The 19,992-nt window shown below is 34.6% G+C and overlaps 2 protein-coding genes across 3 annotated transcripts; one reads left to right on the forward strand and one right to left on the reverse strand.

Annotated features, from left to right (window-relative positions):
• Window positions 1–12,491: 12,491 nt before the first annotated feature.
• On the forward strand, window positions 12,492–15,797 carry LOC136202578 (RNA-binding protein 2-like). Of its 2 annotated transcripts, none has more exons than XM_065993283.1 (6): window positions 12,492–12,639; window positions 13,359–13,477; window positions 14,266–14,569; window positions 14,716–14,777; window positions 14,979–15,060; window positions 15,406–15,797. In XM_065993283.1, the coding sequence occupies exons 1-6, from the start codon at window positions 12,597–12,599 to the stop codon at window positions 15,519–15,521; spliced, it is 726 nt and encodes a 241-aa protein (XP_065849355.1). In that variant the 5' UTR covers window positions 12,492–12,596; the 3' UTR covers window positions 15,522–15,797. The 2 variants fall into 2 exon arrangements, with proteins under 2 accessions (XP_065849355.1, XP_065849354.1); XM_065993282.1 differs by having other exon boundaries at window positions 12,497–12,639; window positions 13,356–13,477.
• Window positions 15,798–17,127: 1,330 nt separating this feature from the next.
• LOC136202577 (protein ALP1-like) lies at window positions 17,128–18,969 on the reverse strand. Its single transcript, XM_065993281.1, has one exon. The coding sequence runs from the start codon at window positions 18,844–18,846 to the stop codon at window positions 17,389–17,391; it is 1,458 nt and encodes a 485-aa protein (XP_065849353.1). The 5' UTR covers window positions 18,847–18,969; the 3' UTR covers window positions 17,128–17,388.
• Between the last annotated feature and the right edge of the window lie 1,023 nt (window positions 18,970–19,992).

Genomic DNA, 19,992 nt, shown 5'->3' on the forward strand with positions numbered 1-19,992 from the left:
TCACTTAGAATATTAGTATAAATTTTTTATTTGTATTATTAGTAATATTGTATCGTACTATTTAAAGAAAATCTAATCTAATCTAATCATGGAACGATCAAAAGATTCTACTGCCAACATTCAAAACTAAAATTTATTCCTCAATTTTAATTTTTCTTTTAGTTGAAATTTTTCTCCACCTTGATTTTACATAATGAGATTTTTTAGGACTAGAGGTTGCAAAAAAAACATTTTACTTGTATAGTATGAAAAAGTAACCTTTTAGTGATCTTTTCTTTGAAAGGAACCTTTTAGTAATCTTAATTATTTATTATGTAATTGGGAATGAGTCTCACTCTAGCTTAGTAATAAATAAATAAACATTTTATCAAGCTTTAATATATAATTATTTTCAGTTAAATTGATATGCATAACGGTAAAAATTTCCAAAAATAATAAAGATATGAAAAATAGGGTAAAGTGTAAAAAAAATTATATTTTTAATCAACCATATCAAATGATTGCATTGCTAAACAAACAAATGACGTGGAACACATTCTGTATTTAGTAATTTATATGATATTACCAAAATAATAAAAAGAACGAAAAAATATAAAAAAAAACGGTTACATAATAAAAATAAACTTTATAGGATTGATTTCCTCAAAGATCTTACCTACATTTAGTTAATGTAAGCAAAGAGTCACCACACATATTGTATATAAAAAGAACAACACCAAATTACTTAAACAATTAATCTAGGATTTATAAGTTATTCAATTTGGAAAGTGGGTCTTAGGTTAATTGGCTAACTTAATTAATGTGAAAATTAACTAAGAATCTAAGACTAACTCTTAATTGAAGTCTAATTACTAACTTAATGGCTAACATTACTCACTAATCCTGATCATCAACCCCTTGATCCATCCCATCTAATGCTTATTTATAGATTAAGAGATGGATTTTGATTAGATTTGGTTTTAGAAAATGAATCCAAGTCACCAAAATCTTATAATAATTCAAAGTATTAAAAATTTGAATTTTTAATCAATAGGATTGTGTGGACATCGAGACCAAGAGTATGTGGTCCTAATGTGTCCTTATGATGAGCTCTGCGACCGTATATATGCAGTATTGATCTGCTCTAAATATGATCCCACATGACCACATATACGTGGTCATACAAGCAATCAGAATTGTATACACGTGTGATAAGTCCAAAATATACTTAAATTTACATGCATAATTATGTTTGATTTCATGTAAACCATATGTTAATTACTTTATTTTGGAAAGATTTTACGTGAATATTTGATGTTTGTTTGCAAGGTATTAATTATTTGGAAAAAGTTAAATCGGAGCAAAAATGGATTGAAATCGAGCAAGATATCGAGCTTTCAACCAAAGTCACGTCCGAGAATTGAAAGTCACGTCTCAGAATCTGAATCACATCACCAAGAAGAGAAAGGGAGTTTCTGTCACTACCGAGATTATCAAAATCTCGACAGGGACACGCGTAGGACATGTCGCGCGCCCCTCCCTCTCCTCTCCCTCGCTTGTCTCGGTCGAGATTCTTGAATCTCGTACGGGGCAGCGAGCAGTTCATCATTTATGTATTTTTCCATCTTTATCTCCATCCAAATGACGCATCCTTTCATCCGGATCGAGGCTACTCTTCACCAATGGACATGCCTTTCGAGCAGACACTTTGGAGATTATAAATAGAGGAAATTTTTTGTAGAAAAGAGTGACACAAGTTACATAATATACTTAGAAAAAGTATACAAGATACAAAGTTACATATTTTATTATTTACATTAAGGTTTGCCCAAGTCGAGTTTATGCTTCAAAGTTGATCGAAAGATTTCTTTTTTGAAAACTCAACAAGAAGATTCAGAATTGAAGGCGAACCAAGGTGTGACGAACCTACAAAGTAGAGTAAAGGATTGACAACCCATAATTCTTACTTTGTTTTAATGCATTTCAATTTTGTTCTTCTTTGTTAAACTTGTGATGTTTATGACTCACATTAATAATATATCTTTTAATTCAATTACATTCTCACTTTGTTTTACTTAAAGTTTGATTTAACAATATTCTTTAAGTAATATTAATTGGTGTTCTCACGTAAAAAATGCTTGGAAAGAAATTTGGTATTTGAACATGCAAACTTCGTTGAATACTTAAGCAAATTCGGATTTAGATTTGATCATTGCGTAATTCGAGTAATCGGGTTTAGATTCCGAATTTGATTAGTGTTTTCAATCTAAGATCGAAAGTAAAGATTGATAACAGTTCAATTCTTCTAATTGAATCAATTGGTAATTTATTACATTCATTTTAAACAAAGCAAAGTTTAAAGTTGTGTTTTTGGCTTAGCATGAATTAACCTTGGAATAAGTTATAATCTAGATTTAATTTCTGTAATTAGAATTAAAATTAGAAAACATTTAACAAATAACGATTTTCTATTTACCTTAAGAGAAAACGAATTTAATCAAAACAGTAATTTTTAATCAAAATATCATTCGTTCCCTGTAGAATCGATATCTTTTATTACTATAAGCGAAATCGTGCATTTGTGGAATTCGCCCAACAATGTGGTTCCGATAAGCCTAGTGGCGTGGGCTACAAAACCACGTATAAGCAAACATGTAGACAATTGAGACTATGTATATGGAGTCCTGATTAGCCATGTGAAGGGATTCACTACATGACTATGTATACATAATCACTTGTCATGGGGAACTCAATGTGAGCTTTCGTCGATATAGGGACTCCTATGAGCCATAAAATTCAAACCAAGAGTTTGATTCGAGCATGATCAGTCTCCTTGAATTCAACCCAAGAAACTTTACGGTTTTGTGATAGCGTCTAAGGCTAAAACTTAGTATAAACGATCAAGATAGATCAGAGATTCATCTTAAACTTTTAATGAGTGTAACTTACTCGCTACAAATTTAATCAAGCCTGCCAATTACGTTAGAACACTTTCTCCAAGTATTGAGCATTCCGTAGATTCTACGATTTTGAATAAATTCTGATCAAAAGTTAATTTTTTAGTATAATTTATTTGACCAATACTTCCATGTAGTATAAATTTATTGTCATGAGTTCAAATTAGGCGCGGTCAATCACGTTGGAATACTTTTAATGGATCTTATGCTTCTCGTGAATATTAAATCCTAATTTGGACTTAAAAAAAGCTTAAAGCTTTTGGATCGATCGTGATTGACTAATTTCCAAACATGTACCTATGACTTTTCTTCCAAAAGCATTGTATTGAACTTCTACAATAATTCTTTTTTTTTCTATGTTTATCAAGCTTTAATATGCAATTATTTTGAGTTAAATTGATATACATAACGATAAAACATGAATTACGAATCTCCAAAAATAATAAAGACATAAAAGATAGGATAAAGTGTAAAAAACTTATATTTTTAATAAACCATATCAAATGATTGCATTACTAAACAAACACATGACGTCAAACACATTCTGTATCAGGTAATTTTTATGATATTACCAAAATAATAAAAAGAAGGAAAAAGTATAGAAAACCGATTATATAATAAAAATAGACTTTGTAGGATTGATTTTCTCAGAGATCTAACCTACATTTAGTTAATGTAAGCAAAGAGCCACACATATTGTATATAAAAAGAACAACACCAAGTTACTTAAACAATTAATCTAGGATTTATAGGCTATTCACTTTGGAAAGTGGATCTTGAAGGAAAATAGGCAAACACAGGCACAACGGAAATATAATTTTTTTCCCTATTTCCCTTAACCAAGATCCGTTAAACGTTATTTCATATAAAGAGGGATGGAACGAAATACCTTAATTGATGATTTATCTACAGTTGCAAACGAAGTGCCCACAACTCTTAATCCCGAGTTTCACGAGCACAAACAAAAACAACAAGTAAATGATTAGAATCACAACCAATAAATAGCAATCAAGAAAGATTGCCTCTAACAAATCAAAGCAAGATCAAGGAAAGAGAAAACAAAGATAGGAATTAATCTAATGGAGTTTCGACCCAAACAAATGCCAGCTAGGAACATTAATCCTTCAAAAAAAATTTGGTCTACATGACATTTTTATGGTCTAATGAAATAAGAGCTAAGCAAAGTACTAAAGATAGAAAACTTTTATGAGATGGAAAACTATAGCTTTTGATTTCACTTAACCCTTTGTGTAGTAGAATCAATTAACGCTATCCAAGTTCTTTAACCTATTTGAGATGGTGATTTTTCAATGTCATGATAGCTCCATTAACTCGCTTAAAATATAATCAATTAATCACTCGATTGTAAAAAAAAAAGTAAGTTGGAAGGTGTGTCACACGCGCCTTAGAATGTTACTACATAATTCCGAGAATATACTAAAATATATTAAAAATGAAGTTCTTACTTGCTCAACTATAAAACTTATCATCTCTGATATTAGAATCTCATACCCTGATCTTGATCGTTTTACTTTTCTGAGGTGCGTGTAACATGCCTTCCTCATGTAACTTGTTTTTTTTTTTTGCAACCGATTGATTAATTAACTATATTTTATGTAAATTGAGGGGGCTATTTGTACATTTTGAAAGTTCACGGGGCCAATCAAGATTTTTAAACAAGTTTAGTAGACAAATGATGTATTAAGATATATATATATAAGCACAACACTTCAGACTTTTCAACATGCTACCACATTCATCAATTGACGTGTCAAACCAAGATTTTTCACACTTTTTCCACCACTCCCCCCCAAGCAGAACTTTTTATACCTTTTAACATGATGCCACATCAACAATCATGACATGTCAAGCCATGATTTTTCACAGTTTTTTCCACCACTCCCTCTCTAATAAAAGATGAATGGTTTTGATATTACCTTGCCTATTCGCACTGGTCAGAAGATGAAAAGAAGTGGAGGTACTTGCTTTTGGGTGGATTTTCGCTATGAAAGACTACCACAGTTCTGTTTCTACTGTGGAATTATTGGACATACTAATAAATTCCGTAGCCTACTGTTTGATAATCCTGACAATCCCACAGAAAGGATGTACAGTACTCATCTACGTGCTCAATTGAGGAAAACAGGAGTACAAATAGGTCGTGAATGGCTAAGGGAGCAAGTATCAGATGGAGAAGGATATTCAGAATCTGATGGAGAGGCAAAAAATCAGATACAAAGTGATAAAGAGATGGAGGAGGCGATAGCCATCGATCCCAAAAGAAGTAGGAAAGAAGGTACTTCAAATAGCAACACAACAAACTGTACCGTACAGTTAAAACACGGTCAAGTAGCGGGTTCTGGAAACCAGACCCGTGAAACCTCATGAGTTGCTTAAGTTGGAACTGTTGTGGAGTGGGCAATCCACGAACAGTGAATGTCCTTAGGGATTTGGTTCGAGCCCACAAACCGTTGATTCTATTTCTTATGGAAACAAAGGTTAAATCGGAAAAAATAAAAAGATTATGTACTAAATTGGGATTTCATCAATACTTCAATGTGGATAGTCAAGGTATTGGAGGGGGATTAGCACTGATATGGAAAGAGTATGTTTCAGTACAGATTTTATCTTCAACACAAAATTTTATTGATGCACAAATTTCTATCCCTCAGTTACAAATGTGGCGTTTAACTGGTTTTTATGGTTATCCGGAACGAACAAAAAGGCGCGAATCATGGGACTTATTGAGATCTCTGAATACCAACCCAACTCAAACATGGTGTTGTATTGGGGACTTTAATGATCTCCTCTCACTGGATGACAAACGTGGTGGTAATTGTCATCCAAATTGGTTGTATGAAGGTTTCCGAAACGCTGTTACGGACTGTCAGTTATCAAGTATGAATATGCAGGGGCATCAGTTTACGTGGGAAGTGGGACGAAACACGAATCACTGGATTGAGGAGCGACTTGATCGTGCCTTAGTTAATTCGGCATGGAAGGAACGATTTGCGAACTCAAAATTACACAATCTGATCACTGTTGCATCGGATCACTCGGCACTATTGATTGAAGTAAAAGCATGGTTACCAGTCAGAGGGACCAAACGTTTTCGCTTTGAAAACGGATGGTTGCGGGAACAACAATGTGGTGAAGTAATCAAAGTGACATGGGAAAATATGGGTGATGCGGAATTACAATCCAAAATAAAAGCATGTCAGGAAGCTTTGCAAAATTGGAGTCAAAAATTGGCTCAAAATTTTCGAATGGACTTGGATAGATGGCGATGGCAGATGAAACGATATAGAGGCAGTAGAGACAGATATGGGATTGAGCAGTATCGAATTGCTTCAGTGGCATATGACAAAGTGATTCAGCAGCAGGCTGATTTCTGGCAACAAAGAGCAAAACTATTCTGGCTGCAGGAAGGAGATACTAATTCCAAATATTTTCATCTACATGCTTCAGCCAGACAGAAATGGAACAATTTCACCCAATTACGAGATGACAATGGTGAGTGGCGGGACTGGAATACAGGAATGTCGCAACTGTTGATTGATTATTACAGCGATATCTTTACATCTCGGGGCTGTTCCGACACACCAATAACATCACTAATTCAATCCAAGGTTACTCAGATTGATAATGAAGCACTTATTTCAACATTTACTGATGAAGAGATTAAGGCAGCCTGCTTTTCCATGCACCCAGATAAAAGCCCAGGACCTGATGGGTTAAATCCGGCATTTTATCAACATTTCTGGGGTGTGATTGGGTCTGACGTAACCAAAACCTGTCATATGATCTTACAGAATACGCATATACCAACACCAATGAATGATACTCTGATTGTGTTGATACCAAAGAAAGCGACAGTTGACAAGGTAACCGATTTGCGCCCTATTGCTTTATGTAATGTTATCATTCGTATTCTATCCAAAGCTATAGCAAAACGCTTTAAACAAGTGCTACCTAAGCTCATTTCTGAATATCAAAGTGCTTTCCTATCTAATAGACTGATTACGGATAATATCATTGTGGCTTATGAGGTTATGCATAAGTTGAAAGGCGTGAGACAAGGGAAGCATGGTACTGCTGCTCTTAAATTAGATATGAGCAAGGCTTATGACAGGGTTGAATGGCAATTCTTACAGAATATAATGGAAAAAATGGGTTTTGATACAGTATGGATTAATTGGCTAATGATGTGTGTCAGATCTGTCAGATATACCATCACTCATGGTGGTAATGAAATTGGGCCAATTATACCATCAAGAGGAATACGCCAGGGGGATCCACTGTCCCCTTTCCTATTTTTGGTTTGCAGTGAAGGATTATCAGCACTTATTCAGGAAAAAGAAAACCAAGGAGAACTACATGGTTGTCGAATTGCTAATACTGCACCTTCAATATCCCATTTATTCTTCGCGGATGATAGTTATTTGTTTTTTCGTGCAAACTTGCAGGAAGCTTCTGTCATTCAAGGAATTCTTCAAGCTTATGAATTGGCATCAGGTCAGAAGATAAATTTTGATAAATCCACACTATTCTTCAGTCAGAATTCGAATAATACAGTGAGAGAAAGTGTAACTTCAGTACTTGGGGTGCAGGAGGTAATGGATATGGGATGTTATCTAGGTGCACCAATATCAGTTGGAAGAGGTAAACTTAGAGTATTTAAGTATCTGAAGGAGCGAATATGGAATAGAATCATTGGATGGAAAGAAAAATTTCTCTCAAGGGCAGGCAAGGAGATTTTAATTAAATTGGTTTTGCAATCTATTCCGTCATACATTATGAGCGTGTTCTTGATGCCGATACAAATATGTTCAGACATTAACCGAATGCTCAATAAATTCTGGTGGGAATCTTCAGGAACAATGCACTCTGGTATTCATTGGCAGCGTTGGGAGATATTATGTCGACCAAAATGCAATGGTGGAATGGGGTTCAGAAATCTTCATACCTTTAATTTAGCGTTGTTAGCAAAACAAGGCTGGAGGATATTACAAAACCCAAACTCGCTGGTTGCAAGATTATTACGAGCCAAATACCATCCCAATACTTCATTTTTATCAGCAGATTATGGTCATAATCCGTCTTTTATTTGGCGTAGTATTATTGCTGGCCGTGAATTGTTGTGTAAAGGAATCCGATGCAAAGTTGGTGATGGAAGATCGATAAATATATGGATGGATCCTTGGCTACCGGATTCGGTACATCCGACTCCAACAAGCCCGATTCCTCTTGCTCATCCGCCAGAAATGGTACGCAGTCTGCTACTTGATTCTGGACTTTGGAATCAACAAATACTCAATCAGCATTTTAATAATCGTGACAGGCAACTGATTATGGCTATTCCTTAAAGAGATATGGGCCGAACAGATGGATGGTATTGGATGTTTAATCAGAATGGGATGTACACTGTTAGTAGTGGATATCGAATTGATAATCCCTTGCTTACTACTACCCCTCAACCAGTGGATTGGAATGTATGTTGGGCGTTGAAGGTACCTCCTCGAGTCAGAAATTGCATTTGGCGTTTTTTCGCTAATACACTTCCTACGACATCCAATCTAATTCTCAGACATGTTTTAATTGATAATATATGCAAGTGTTGTCAATCAGTTGGTGAAGATGAGGAGCATATATTTCTTCAATGTCCGATCGCCTCTGGTACATGGGAGGTATTTTTTGGTGATAATCGGATGCGGAGAGTGGGATCAATTCGAGTGTGGCTGGCAACGGAATTGAACAAATTGAATAAAATGGCAGCTGCAGCAGTGGTAATGATAATCTGGTCATTATGGAAGGCACGAAACCTATATGTCTGGGATCGAAAACGTACATCTCCAAATCGGATAGTGTGTGAAGCACAACAGGAATTAGAAAGATGGCGGAAGGCACAAGCAACACGAGTAATTCCTATGAGTTACCCGACAGCAGCAAACGTTACCTGGCAGAGGCCACCTGAGAATCATTGGTATTGTAATGTCGACGCAGGTACGTTCAAAGAGGATGGATACTGTTCTGTTGGATTCTTAATCAGAAATCATCAGGGCTAGTGTGAATTTGCAATGCATTGTGCAATTGAGGGGCATTTTGAACCAATTATAGCCGAGGCTATAGCAGTACGTGAGGCGTTATCCTGGTTGAAATCCATTCCACAACGACGGGTTATAATTCAAACTGATTGTTTATCAGTAGTGATGGCAATCACACAACCGTCGGTGCAGTTTTCTTATTTATCTGATATCATTCAAGATTGTCCTTCTATTATGCAAGATTTAGATTTTATAGCTATTTCTTTTGTTAAACGTTCAGCGAATCAGGCAGCTCATACTCTAGCTAGGGCGGTCAGGTCTAAGTCTGTACGTAGTGAGTGGGACAGTCCTCCTACTTTTTTGTTTGATGTTCTTCGTTCAGATTTAAATTAATATAAAGTTCTTTGTTTCAAAAAAAAAAAAAAGATGAATGGTTAAATCTCATTAATGAAATTAATTGGAATTAGTAATCATTATTAGTTTTGTAACGTTTTAGTGGTTATGCTGGTTTTAATTGTCATTAAAATAAAAAATTAATTATTCATTAAGTTAATTAATTCATGAATTAATTGAGGAACAAAACATTCAAGCAGTCTGTCTATAAGAGTGATTTTTTGCTTATTCGAAATAGATAGACAATTTATCTTGAAAAGAATTCTCTTCCAAATTGTGTTCAACTCTTAGAACTTCTGTTTCTTTTTGGTCCGTCCCATTTCTTGGTTTTTTTTTTTGTGATAATTCGACACACGTGGTTAGAGTTCCACTCACGCTTCTATTGTATCCTGGGAGACAATTATCGATTGTGGCAAAATCCGTTTTAAAAAGATTGATATCATCAGGCCCTAGAATCTTATTCTTTCATTCATTCAGTTTATCTTAAGGTTTATTATATCCTATTTATTATAATTTTATTTATTTTTATTTTTATTTTTCAATTGAATAAAATTATTATTCTATTATTTTATTCTTTAATTCCGTTCTTCAATTAATGGTGAATTTAAATGTACATTTTTTAGAAACTAGATTATAAAAATTATGCAAATGTTAATGTGTCAAGACACTAAAAATAGATGTTTTCTCTTTAATAATCTATATAGTACCAATATATAACAGCTGAATGGTTAAATCTCATTAATTGATTTAATGAGATTAATGTTCATAATTAATTTTGTAAAACGTCTTAGTGGTTAAACTGGTTTTAATTGTCATTATCATGAACTAATTCGGTAATATCGATTCTTTATTAAGTGAGTTAATTGAGAAAAATAAACATTCCATGTCTTTCAATAAGATTTTTTTTTCTCATTCGAAGTAGATAGACAGTTTAGCTGAAAACTTTCCTCTCTGTCAAATTTTGTTTAGCTCCCAAACTTGTATTTCGATTTGTTCGTCCCATTTTTTGATATTCTGGTGATAATTCAACACACACGATTATATTTCGACTCACGATTCTGTTGTATCAGGCCTCAAAATCTTCTTCTTCCATTCATCTCGTTCATCCAAAGGTTTAGTATATCGAATTTATTGTAATGTTATTATTTGTTTTGTTCAATTTAGTAAAATTGTTATTATGTTCTTTAATTAACAGTGAATTTAAATGTACTTTTTAGAAATTAGATTATAAAAATTATCATAGAAAATTTTCCCACATATTCAAAATATTAAAATTTGATAATGTTGATAATTATATTGTATAAAAAAATAACTATACAATATTATATCATCAAATGTATTATTCATATATGCTAAATAAAAAATACTTAATTTATTTATTAAGTGAAACTACAATAAATACAAAGGTCTCGTTAAACTATAAAATTTATCTATTTTTTTAAATGATAGTATAATTTCATAACTCGTGCATTGCATGAGCATTCGACTAGATAATGTTAAGATCCACCAGAACTATACTATGGCATTTAATGTAGTTTCAAACTAAAATAAATAATAAATATGATAATGATAGAGGTTATGGATATAAAAGAAGAAAAATAACTTTTTGATAACAAAGAAAATAAAGAATTAAAGTAAAAAAAAAAAACCTAGAAAGTATAATTGAAAATAACTTTTTCTACAATGATCTTTGCAACTCCTCTTTTTACCGTTACTCTAAATGAACTTAAAACTTTTAAGAAACTTAAACTCTCTTATTACAAGTATATTTCATACTTCTCTTAGCCTTGTATTTATAGAAGGACAAGTCTTCTTCCAAGCACACTTCTTGTTGACTTCCAAAATCCATTAAAACTCTTACCTTTTTTAGCGTTCATTTGTTGACTATTTTAATTGAATCAAAGGCTCAATAATATCTTTCGATGTCTCAATCCCGAAATGTGGATAATCTAACCAAACTTAACTATAGAAACAAATAAATTTACTCAAATTACAGGTTTGATGCATAAACTTGCGACTCATATTCAGGCCTGTTACAGTCCGAATTCAAAATATATTCTTCTATAAAGTTGAAATCCGATGTTTTGGCTTTTCACAAAAATTTGAATCACTTCAATCTGAGCTTGCATGAAAAAATGAATATGGAAACGTTATTTCGCTTCATTTTCGGCCAGAACAACACCTAAAAATCATGAAATAACACGATTGAGTCCCATAACATTAACTAATTAAATAAATAAAAATTGAACACAAAAGTAAACGTGAATGTATGAATTTACTTTTCAAAACAAATAAAAATAGGTAAAGTCTAAAAAAAACTTTATATGTTTTCACATTTTTTTTAAATTGGTACTTGTAATTTTTTTATCCAAACGGGACTGAGATTTTCGTTTTGCTAAAAATGAGGATCATTTAGTTTGATACTATAAAAATGATAGTTAACAACCTCAAAATGGAATTTTCTAAGAATTAAGATTGTTTAGTGGCACATTTACCATACTTTATTTTCCAAAATAATCATTTTTAGAGTTTTTTCTCTTTAAATACTTACTTTCTCTCTTCTTATCAAACAATACCTAAATGACATCAAAATTAAAAAGTCAAAGAATTAAAATTGCTTAAAATATCATCAAGTCTTTGAATTTTATAATTTTAAAGTCATCAACATTCATTTTAATTTTGAGATCAACGAAAAACCTCAATCATCTTCTATTGGTAAATAAAAACCCTAATCCCTATTTTGACAATTTCTTTTTTACAAATATCAATTTGAAAAAAATAAATAAAAGCACAATGATTTCTTTTTGGACTTTACTATTAGTATTATGACCTTAAACTCCATTTAAAGTTCAAATCGGTAAAATCTATTAAAACTTTGATAAAATGACAATTTTTAATTATATTATTGATTTTTTGTCATTATAAATTATTTTTAAATACTTTTACCTTATATAAAGACAGAAAAAAAGAAGAAGAAAGTGAAAAGAAGGAAAAAATAGGTATTTGACGATAATGTTTTGATGTTTTCATGTCAAGAAATGAAGAAATCACAGAATGGGCCATGGTGGACTTGAAGCACAACTGACCTAAAAATTACAGAATGGGCCATGAGGGTTAAACGATGTCGTTTAACTTTCCTGGCGAAAAGAGGAACTGAAGCACAACTGCACAAAACAAAAGAATCGAGCGAAGGAGACCTGGCCTGGAAACCCATTAAACAACAATGGCGGATCCTTACTATAGGTACAGTGCTTTCGCAAACAGAGGTACTCTTCCAAACTCTTATCCTAATATACTTCTGATTTTTCATGTATCACTAGAATTGCTCTTCGCCCTCGTCTCTGCCCAAAATACGCCGGAATTTGCAATTTACTTCATAATTTAGTATTCAATTCGATGATAGATTAGTCTTTCAGGATTGTAGTGTTGTGCGATATATATAAAAGAACACCTAAGCGAATGAATTTTACAACCACCGTACCCCTGGTCTATAAGCTTGAAGTATTTGAGTTCTAACCTCGTCCCTTTAATAGAAACAAACAATACATTTGTGGGTGATTATTATTTGTTTTTACGGATACTGGATTATGTTATGCTGTTCTGGATACTAACTTCACTGATCTTCCGTATTTACCTGTTGGCCTGCTATCAGTTTTTTCTTTAATGAGGGATGAATTTTGAGGCTATGGTTTCTCTTCCATAAATCAATTTATTTCTTATAGATGTTTCATTACATGCATAGACAGATGAGGTTTTTGATTGAGTCTGTTTACTTGTAGTACAGCTCTTCAATGAGCTGTGCTGATGCCCAATTGTACCGTGTCAGTCAGTATGGCTGGTTTAACTGGGAAAATTATGGATAAATAAGCAATTGAAGGCTAGTTAAATTTGGTCACTTAAATTAATATGTCTAGCTGGTTTGGTTCGGTCTCTTTGATTTCTTTCTAAGATTTTATTTTTACTGAATTATTTGTTATTATAGCAGGTGTATCCAGTTTTCCTGGTTGCTTGTCATCGGAAACACCCACATTGGCTTCTACTTATGTTCCAGGTCCAGGCCCTAACGAATTGCGAGATGCTGCTTCAGATTTTCTAGAGCCAGAGGTTAGGATTTTCTTTTATGCTATTGTGGGATTACAACACCTCTTTGTGTGTTTATTATAAGCTATGTTGCACGGAAACTCTTCTTCATTAGTGTTTCCGCGTTTCGTGTCCGTTTCTGTTTCCGTTTCCGTTTCCATTATTGTTTCCTAGCTAATTTTTCATAGAAATAATGTTTCCTGGCATCCGTTTCGTTTCCCATTTCCGTGCAACATAGATTATAAGGGGAGGGGGAAGGGTGATTGGGTGTCAAATCTAGCAGAGTAGTATGTAGGCGAGTGGTGAATGGAACATATGAATGTCCACTAGCCGTGGGCTTGGACTCGGCGTAAGAAACACTATAGGGGAACAGGGTCTCTGGCGTCGGATTTCCGCCAACCCCTGGGCCCGAGGGCCAGTTGTTGGGACTGGTTTAAGTGATCCACTAGTGGACTAGGAGAGTCAGGCACCCGGCCTTTGGGAAGGGAGGCGGATGTCTCCGTCGGGTGGAATCCCGACGGACGGACACTTTGAGTGGGCCCAAAGTGCGGGTCTTTTCTATACCGAGGTTTAACCACAGGAATCTCCTCCGGGACGGAAAATGGACGAATTGACGGGACCCTTGAGACTTAAAGGGGATAGACCCCTTCAGATGGTGTTGGCTGGCCGAGGATTCGGGGAGTTCTCGGCGCCACACGGGGCTTTGGCCCGGGCACTATGCAGCCTTCCATACACGGATGGAGAGGTTAAGTTTTTCACTTCACCACAAATTTTTAGCATGTTTTTTCTCTAAGATATCGTTTTACTTGCAGTTAACTCCATCTCAGCCTCGGTCTTATGGCTTGGATAATGTTATGGGCATCGCAGTTCATCCTGAATCAGCTATTGGTGGAGTAATTGCTGGATCTAGTGGACAGGGGTACCTGTCTCCTCTAAAAGAGCCAACCTTACCAAGACGAGATGGTTCAGTTAATGTTACTTCAGCCATTTCTGACATGATAAATGGCAGGCCCAGTTCTTTGAGAGATACTGATGGTCCTTCAGTCTTAAGAAACGAATCAAAAGTTTTGTTTGTTGATGGGCTCCCTACTGATTGCACTAGAAGAGAAGTAGGCCGTATCCTCATTCTAGTTAGAAGCATTTCTAGTCTGTTTAGACATTCTGATGCATTTTATTTTCCTTGCTTTTAAGTTACAATGCTTAGCTAGAATGCCTGAAAATAATAATATTTATTTCTATATTTCCTTGATTTATAACCAAAGATCTTTTCCGTCCATTTATTGGCTACAAAGACATCAAACTGATCCACAAGGAGCCCAGACATGTACGTCTTCTACTTCACCACAATCAATTTAGCTAATATAATGCATGGTTTATAGTACTGAAATAAAGTAGATGCATTGATTACTATGATATAGATACTTATAACAGTGTTTATGCCATTTTTGGATTCCGATAGGATATTCCTTTTCTTTGTTTTATTTTCCTTGCTCAAAAAATTCTCTATATTTGACCACAATTTTAGAAAGGAGACAAGGCTATGGTCTTCTGCTTTGTGGAGTTTGTTGATGCAAAGTGTGCTATTACTGCTATGGAAGCTCTTCAAGGTAGCCTGCTTGTTTTAATTTTTAATTTTGTTAACGGATTTACAATATTTTGGATTTTGTACTTGTATGTGGAAATTATGTTTTTATAATGGTCACTTGTTTTGCCTTTCTGTTCATCACTTGCATGTATTCTTAGTCCATAAAACCTTTCATCATTTTCGAATGCAAATTGACACACCAGTGAATTTCAGTACTACATAATCTGATCATGTTTGCAAATGATTTATTTTTATTCTCTACCTGCAGTGTCTTATTGTTAAAAAAATCTAAAAATGCTCAAGCAATAAAAGTATAAAAGAGAAGTAATATAATATTATCTTCTTGTGGAATATGGATTTACCGCAGGTTACAAGTTTGATGATAAGAAACCAAACTCCCCTGCCCTGAGGATTAATTTTGCACATTTCCCTTTGCGTATTCCATCTGATCGTGATGAACAGCGTGTTGGCGTACCTTGTTGATGGATGAAGTGAGCATTGCCTTGTATTTGTTATGCTACAAATAGAAATAGAAACATTTCCAGATGAGCTGCTCCCTCCCGCCATATTATATACAATTTATTTGGGGTAAAGCATTCCTGGGAAACTTCAACAAGAAAGCATTCCTCAGACAAAGTTTGTTTCTGACATGTTGGGATACCATATTAGTGTTTTAATGTCCATTACTGTGATATTATGTAACATAGCCCCAATTTATGTTCACTATGATGAATTAATGCGAGTTATAGTTTCCCTCTACCTTGGGTTTCAAGCTTGCTTAACAACTAATAATACTGTTTTAGGCTTGACAGTTTGCTGCATCCTTCCATAACCAAACAACCCTAAGCAAGGACAAAGATAATATCTATAACATTTACTCTCTTCATCTTTAATATATTTATTGCTCCAAATCAAGTAAATGAGAATCTCTTGGTGACTTTACAATACTAGTCTGCCATTACAATTCAATGTTATTCTCTTGCAATCAAATTTATCATTATATTTCACGTTTTTTTTAACTATAAAATTTGTAATTAATGATCCTAAAACAATGAGATCTTCCCAGCCTCTTTAAAGCTCATTTTTATTTATTATCAATTCAATGAATTAGAAGAACACTAAAATTGATACGGAGATCTTACAACACTTGCAGGCTAGCATAAAAGCCAACATCATATTTCTAGAAAGCAAGAAAATTAGACACTCCAACACACATTCGTATAGTTGATAGAACTGAAATCTAAACAGAGAAAAGGTGCATCAGACAGACCGTAAGTAATGCATAAAGGCTCAGGGTATGGATTTTGTTCTCTTTTCGACAATAATATTTGTCACAAGATTCTTAGATTCGGTATCTCTCTCTCATAAATAAGTAGATGCCTGTACCACCAAAACACGGCTACACAGGCAAGCTAGGTTTATAATACAATCTTTACGCAAACATGAACCATCCAAATATTTAGGTCTTCCAATGAAATAAGAAACACAAGGGTAAAAAGGGTGCCCGGTCACACTACGCGTCCCCGCTGAGCGAGGGTCCGGGGTGGGATGGGTGTATTGGGGGCAAGCCTTCCCCTGCCAATTTATTTGGCAAGAGGCCGCTCCTAAGACTCGAACCAATGACCTCTTGGTCACACGACAACAACGTTTACCGTTGCGCGCCCTCAAGAAACACAAGGGTAATGCAAAAAAATAAACTAATCGCTTTCAGCATACACTAGTATACCAAAAACATATCAGTTCATTTAGAAGTCGAAAACAAGAATCATTCTCATAGATCGCTACCCTTTTTCAATGTAACCATCACTAGAATTAAGAAGCAAGAAAATATTCATCTGATTACACAACTTAAATGGCACTGGCAGAAAGAAGCATGTTTGGCAAGATGTTAAGAGAGAATTCCATCTATAATACAGGATACACCTTCTTAGAACTCAACCTCAACAATCATAGAAAATTATATTTCTTTCCGCAGATCTTTGATAATAACTAAAACCAAAGATGACAGACACCAAGTGAGCGTCACGAAACAAGCATTCTTTGACATCAGGACAAAACATGAGGTTATGTTAAGTAAAACAAACAGTACAAAATGTCATCTTGGTCCAACTTTCATTTTGAATTTCAGTATGGCGAGTGGGTTACATATCATGTTGCTGTAATCTGTATGTATCACTTAAACCTATAAAGTCTGCTATGAGCTAGTTGGGGAAGGGGCTCATACTGTATACAATAGCCCCTTCAATCAAATTTTGTAAATAAAAATCCTTTTCTGAGTTACAATTATAAAAAGGCAAATAATTTCAATGATCATAATAATATTAGGAAAACAAATAAATAAATAAGTGAGTTATAGAAAACCAGTTCCTGCATGACAATGGTGCAAAAGGTTATGAGCCATAGCATCCCTAGCCTTGATTGAAGTTACTGATCTCAATGCGACCTCAGGAACCATTTCATCATCGAAAAGCTCAGTATTAAGCTTGGGATCGATTTCCTCTTTACGAATTTCGCAAATGTTATGCAAGACACAACAAGCCCCAAGAACCACAGGCAAGTCCTGCAGTTTGACCTCAGTTCTTTTATGCAAGCAACTCCATCTCCCTTTCAACCTAGTAAAAGCATCCTTAGCTACTTTCTGAATTTCAGCAATCTTCTCATTAAAAGCATGTTGAGTCCATGTTAAATGTTGTTGGGTGTAAGGCACCAAAACCCAATCCATCAAAGGATAGCCTGAACTTCCAACAATCCAAACATCCTTCAAAAGCCCTCCATTTGCTCTTTGATATAAAGCAGACTTCTCCAACACCTGATCATCAGGCATTGAACCAGGCCAACCGATACAAACATCAGTAAAAACTCCTCTGGGATCAACTACTCCTTGAACTGTAATTGAGTAAGATGTTTTCTGATTCCTCTCAGTATGTTTCTTATTGAAATAAGCAGCAACACTAATCTTTGGAGCTATAATAGGAATATGAGTAGTGTACATAGAGCCAACAACATTAGGGATTCCTGAAATTGATTCAAATTCATTTTTGATCTTATTGAGACTATCCTCATCAGGCCATTGTAAATATTTAGGCATTAGAACATTTCTAATAGCAGAACAAACTTCAAGAACTAATTTATGACAAGTAGAAATCCCTAAACCAAACCTTTTGGAGACAAGTCTAAGTGGTTCACCAGTAGCTAATCTCCATATACAGACAGCAACCCTTTGCCTGACAGGAATTGCATTTCTCAAAGTAGTATCCTCTTTAGCTATGAAAGAATGGAGCTCCTCACAAATCAATTCAAAAGTAGCTTTACTCATTCTGAAAGATTGCTTGAAATCCTCTTCTGGATAATCAGGGCGATTGCATTCATCCCACCATTCTTTATCTCTGTCCTTAACCCACAACCTTCTTTGTTGACCGCCACCAGCACTCCCTTGTTTACCGGGGAGCCCATTATTAGAGACAGAAGAAACGGCGACGGCTCCGGCAGCAGCAATTGCGCGAGACTTGTGGCGCTTGACTCTGTGAGTTTGTTCAACTTGTGAGTAATACTGTTGAAGATTGGAATAGTAATCAACCATAGTTTTGGTGGTTTTGTTGTGGTTAGAATCGAGTAATTGCTTCTCTTGAGATAAGGCCGTGGTCTGGTGTTGTTGATCGGTGTGCTCTTGGTCCTCTAATAAGATCAAAGAAGTGATAATACCCTTCAAATCTTTGGTCTTGTTGTTGGTGGTGTGTTGTTCAAAGGAAATATTATCATCATCTTGTTGTAGCGTCTTCTTTCTGGGCCTTTTCTTGGTTTCATTCATTTGGTTAAGCAAGGTGAGGATTGAAGAAAGCAGGGTTGTTGGTTTTCGAAAGAAAGGAGATTCATAGAAAGAGTTTGTTTTGGTTTTTGGAAGAAATAGGAAGAAAAGTCTTCTCTTCTGTTGGGTTGGGTTGGGTTGGGTTGGGTTTTGATTTTAGAAAGCAAGTGTGAACACAGACGTTGACAATAATGGAAACAAGTAGTAGTAGGCGTTTTAACTTTTAATATCAATCAATCCAATCCAATCCAATCGCTTATTAAGCGCCAATCTCCTACCTTACACAATTTCATACAAAAAGGCAAGAATTTATGCATAATTTGGTAAATCTCTAAATTATATCTTAGTACAATTTTGGAAGGTGAAAACATTTTGGATACCCATAAATCTCATTTGCCTCATTAAATCATACAATTAAAATTAGTTAGTTTTTACTCTCCTCAAATCAACAAAATGTCCTTAAACTTTGCAAAACCCAATACAAAGGGATCATATGAACATGGATATCTTTCAAAGTCTCTTTCCTGATCATAGACCACCATTGACTTTCTTTGAACCCTTAGTACCGAAATGGGTTCTTTACAAGAAAGAATTACTTCTACCAAAGAAGGGTCCATAACTTCTATTCAAGCCGTTTATGTACCTGCGGCAATCGGGTTTCCGCCTTTATTTATTTGGTCGTGCTGCTATGATGTAACGGGTGTGGTGTTGACATTCGAAAATGTGTTTTCTTTTTTCTTTTACAACATCGGTATTGTTGTTGGAAAAAAAAAAGATTCAGAACATCATGATATTATAAAATACATATAAAAGAGAAAAATAGAAATAGTGTCAGTTGCAAATTTATATCCAAAATTTTACCATGTTACTCTTACTAATTTTGTGCCAAAATTTTCTACTTTTTACCTTACAACATTTTCACGTATATTCCCAATAATCTTGTAACAAAATGTCATCGTTCTTCCTTCTCTCCCATGCCCTCCCTTTTCTTTTTGTTTTGTTTTTGCCATCTTTTATCGCTTCAATCCAATGCATCTATCCATCTCCATTTTCTCTTTCTCCCCCTCTCTCTATCTCAAATCCTCTATGCAAAATTTTTGGTGAATTAAGCCTCATTAGTCTCCATTAAAGTAATCCCACTTCACACTC

This window comes from Euphorbia lathyris, chromosome 8, assembly GCF_963576675.1.
Source record: "Euphorbia lathyris chromosome 8, ddEupLath1.1, whole genome shotgun sequence".
Taxonomy (NCBI): domain Eukaryota; kingdom Viridiplantae; phylum Streptophyta; class Magnoliopsida; order Malpighiales; family Euphorbiaceae; genus Euphorbia; species Euphorbia lathyris.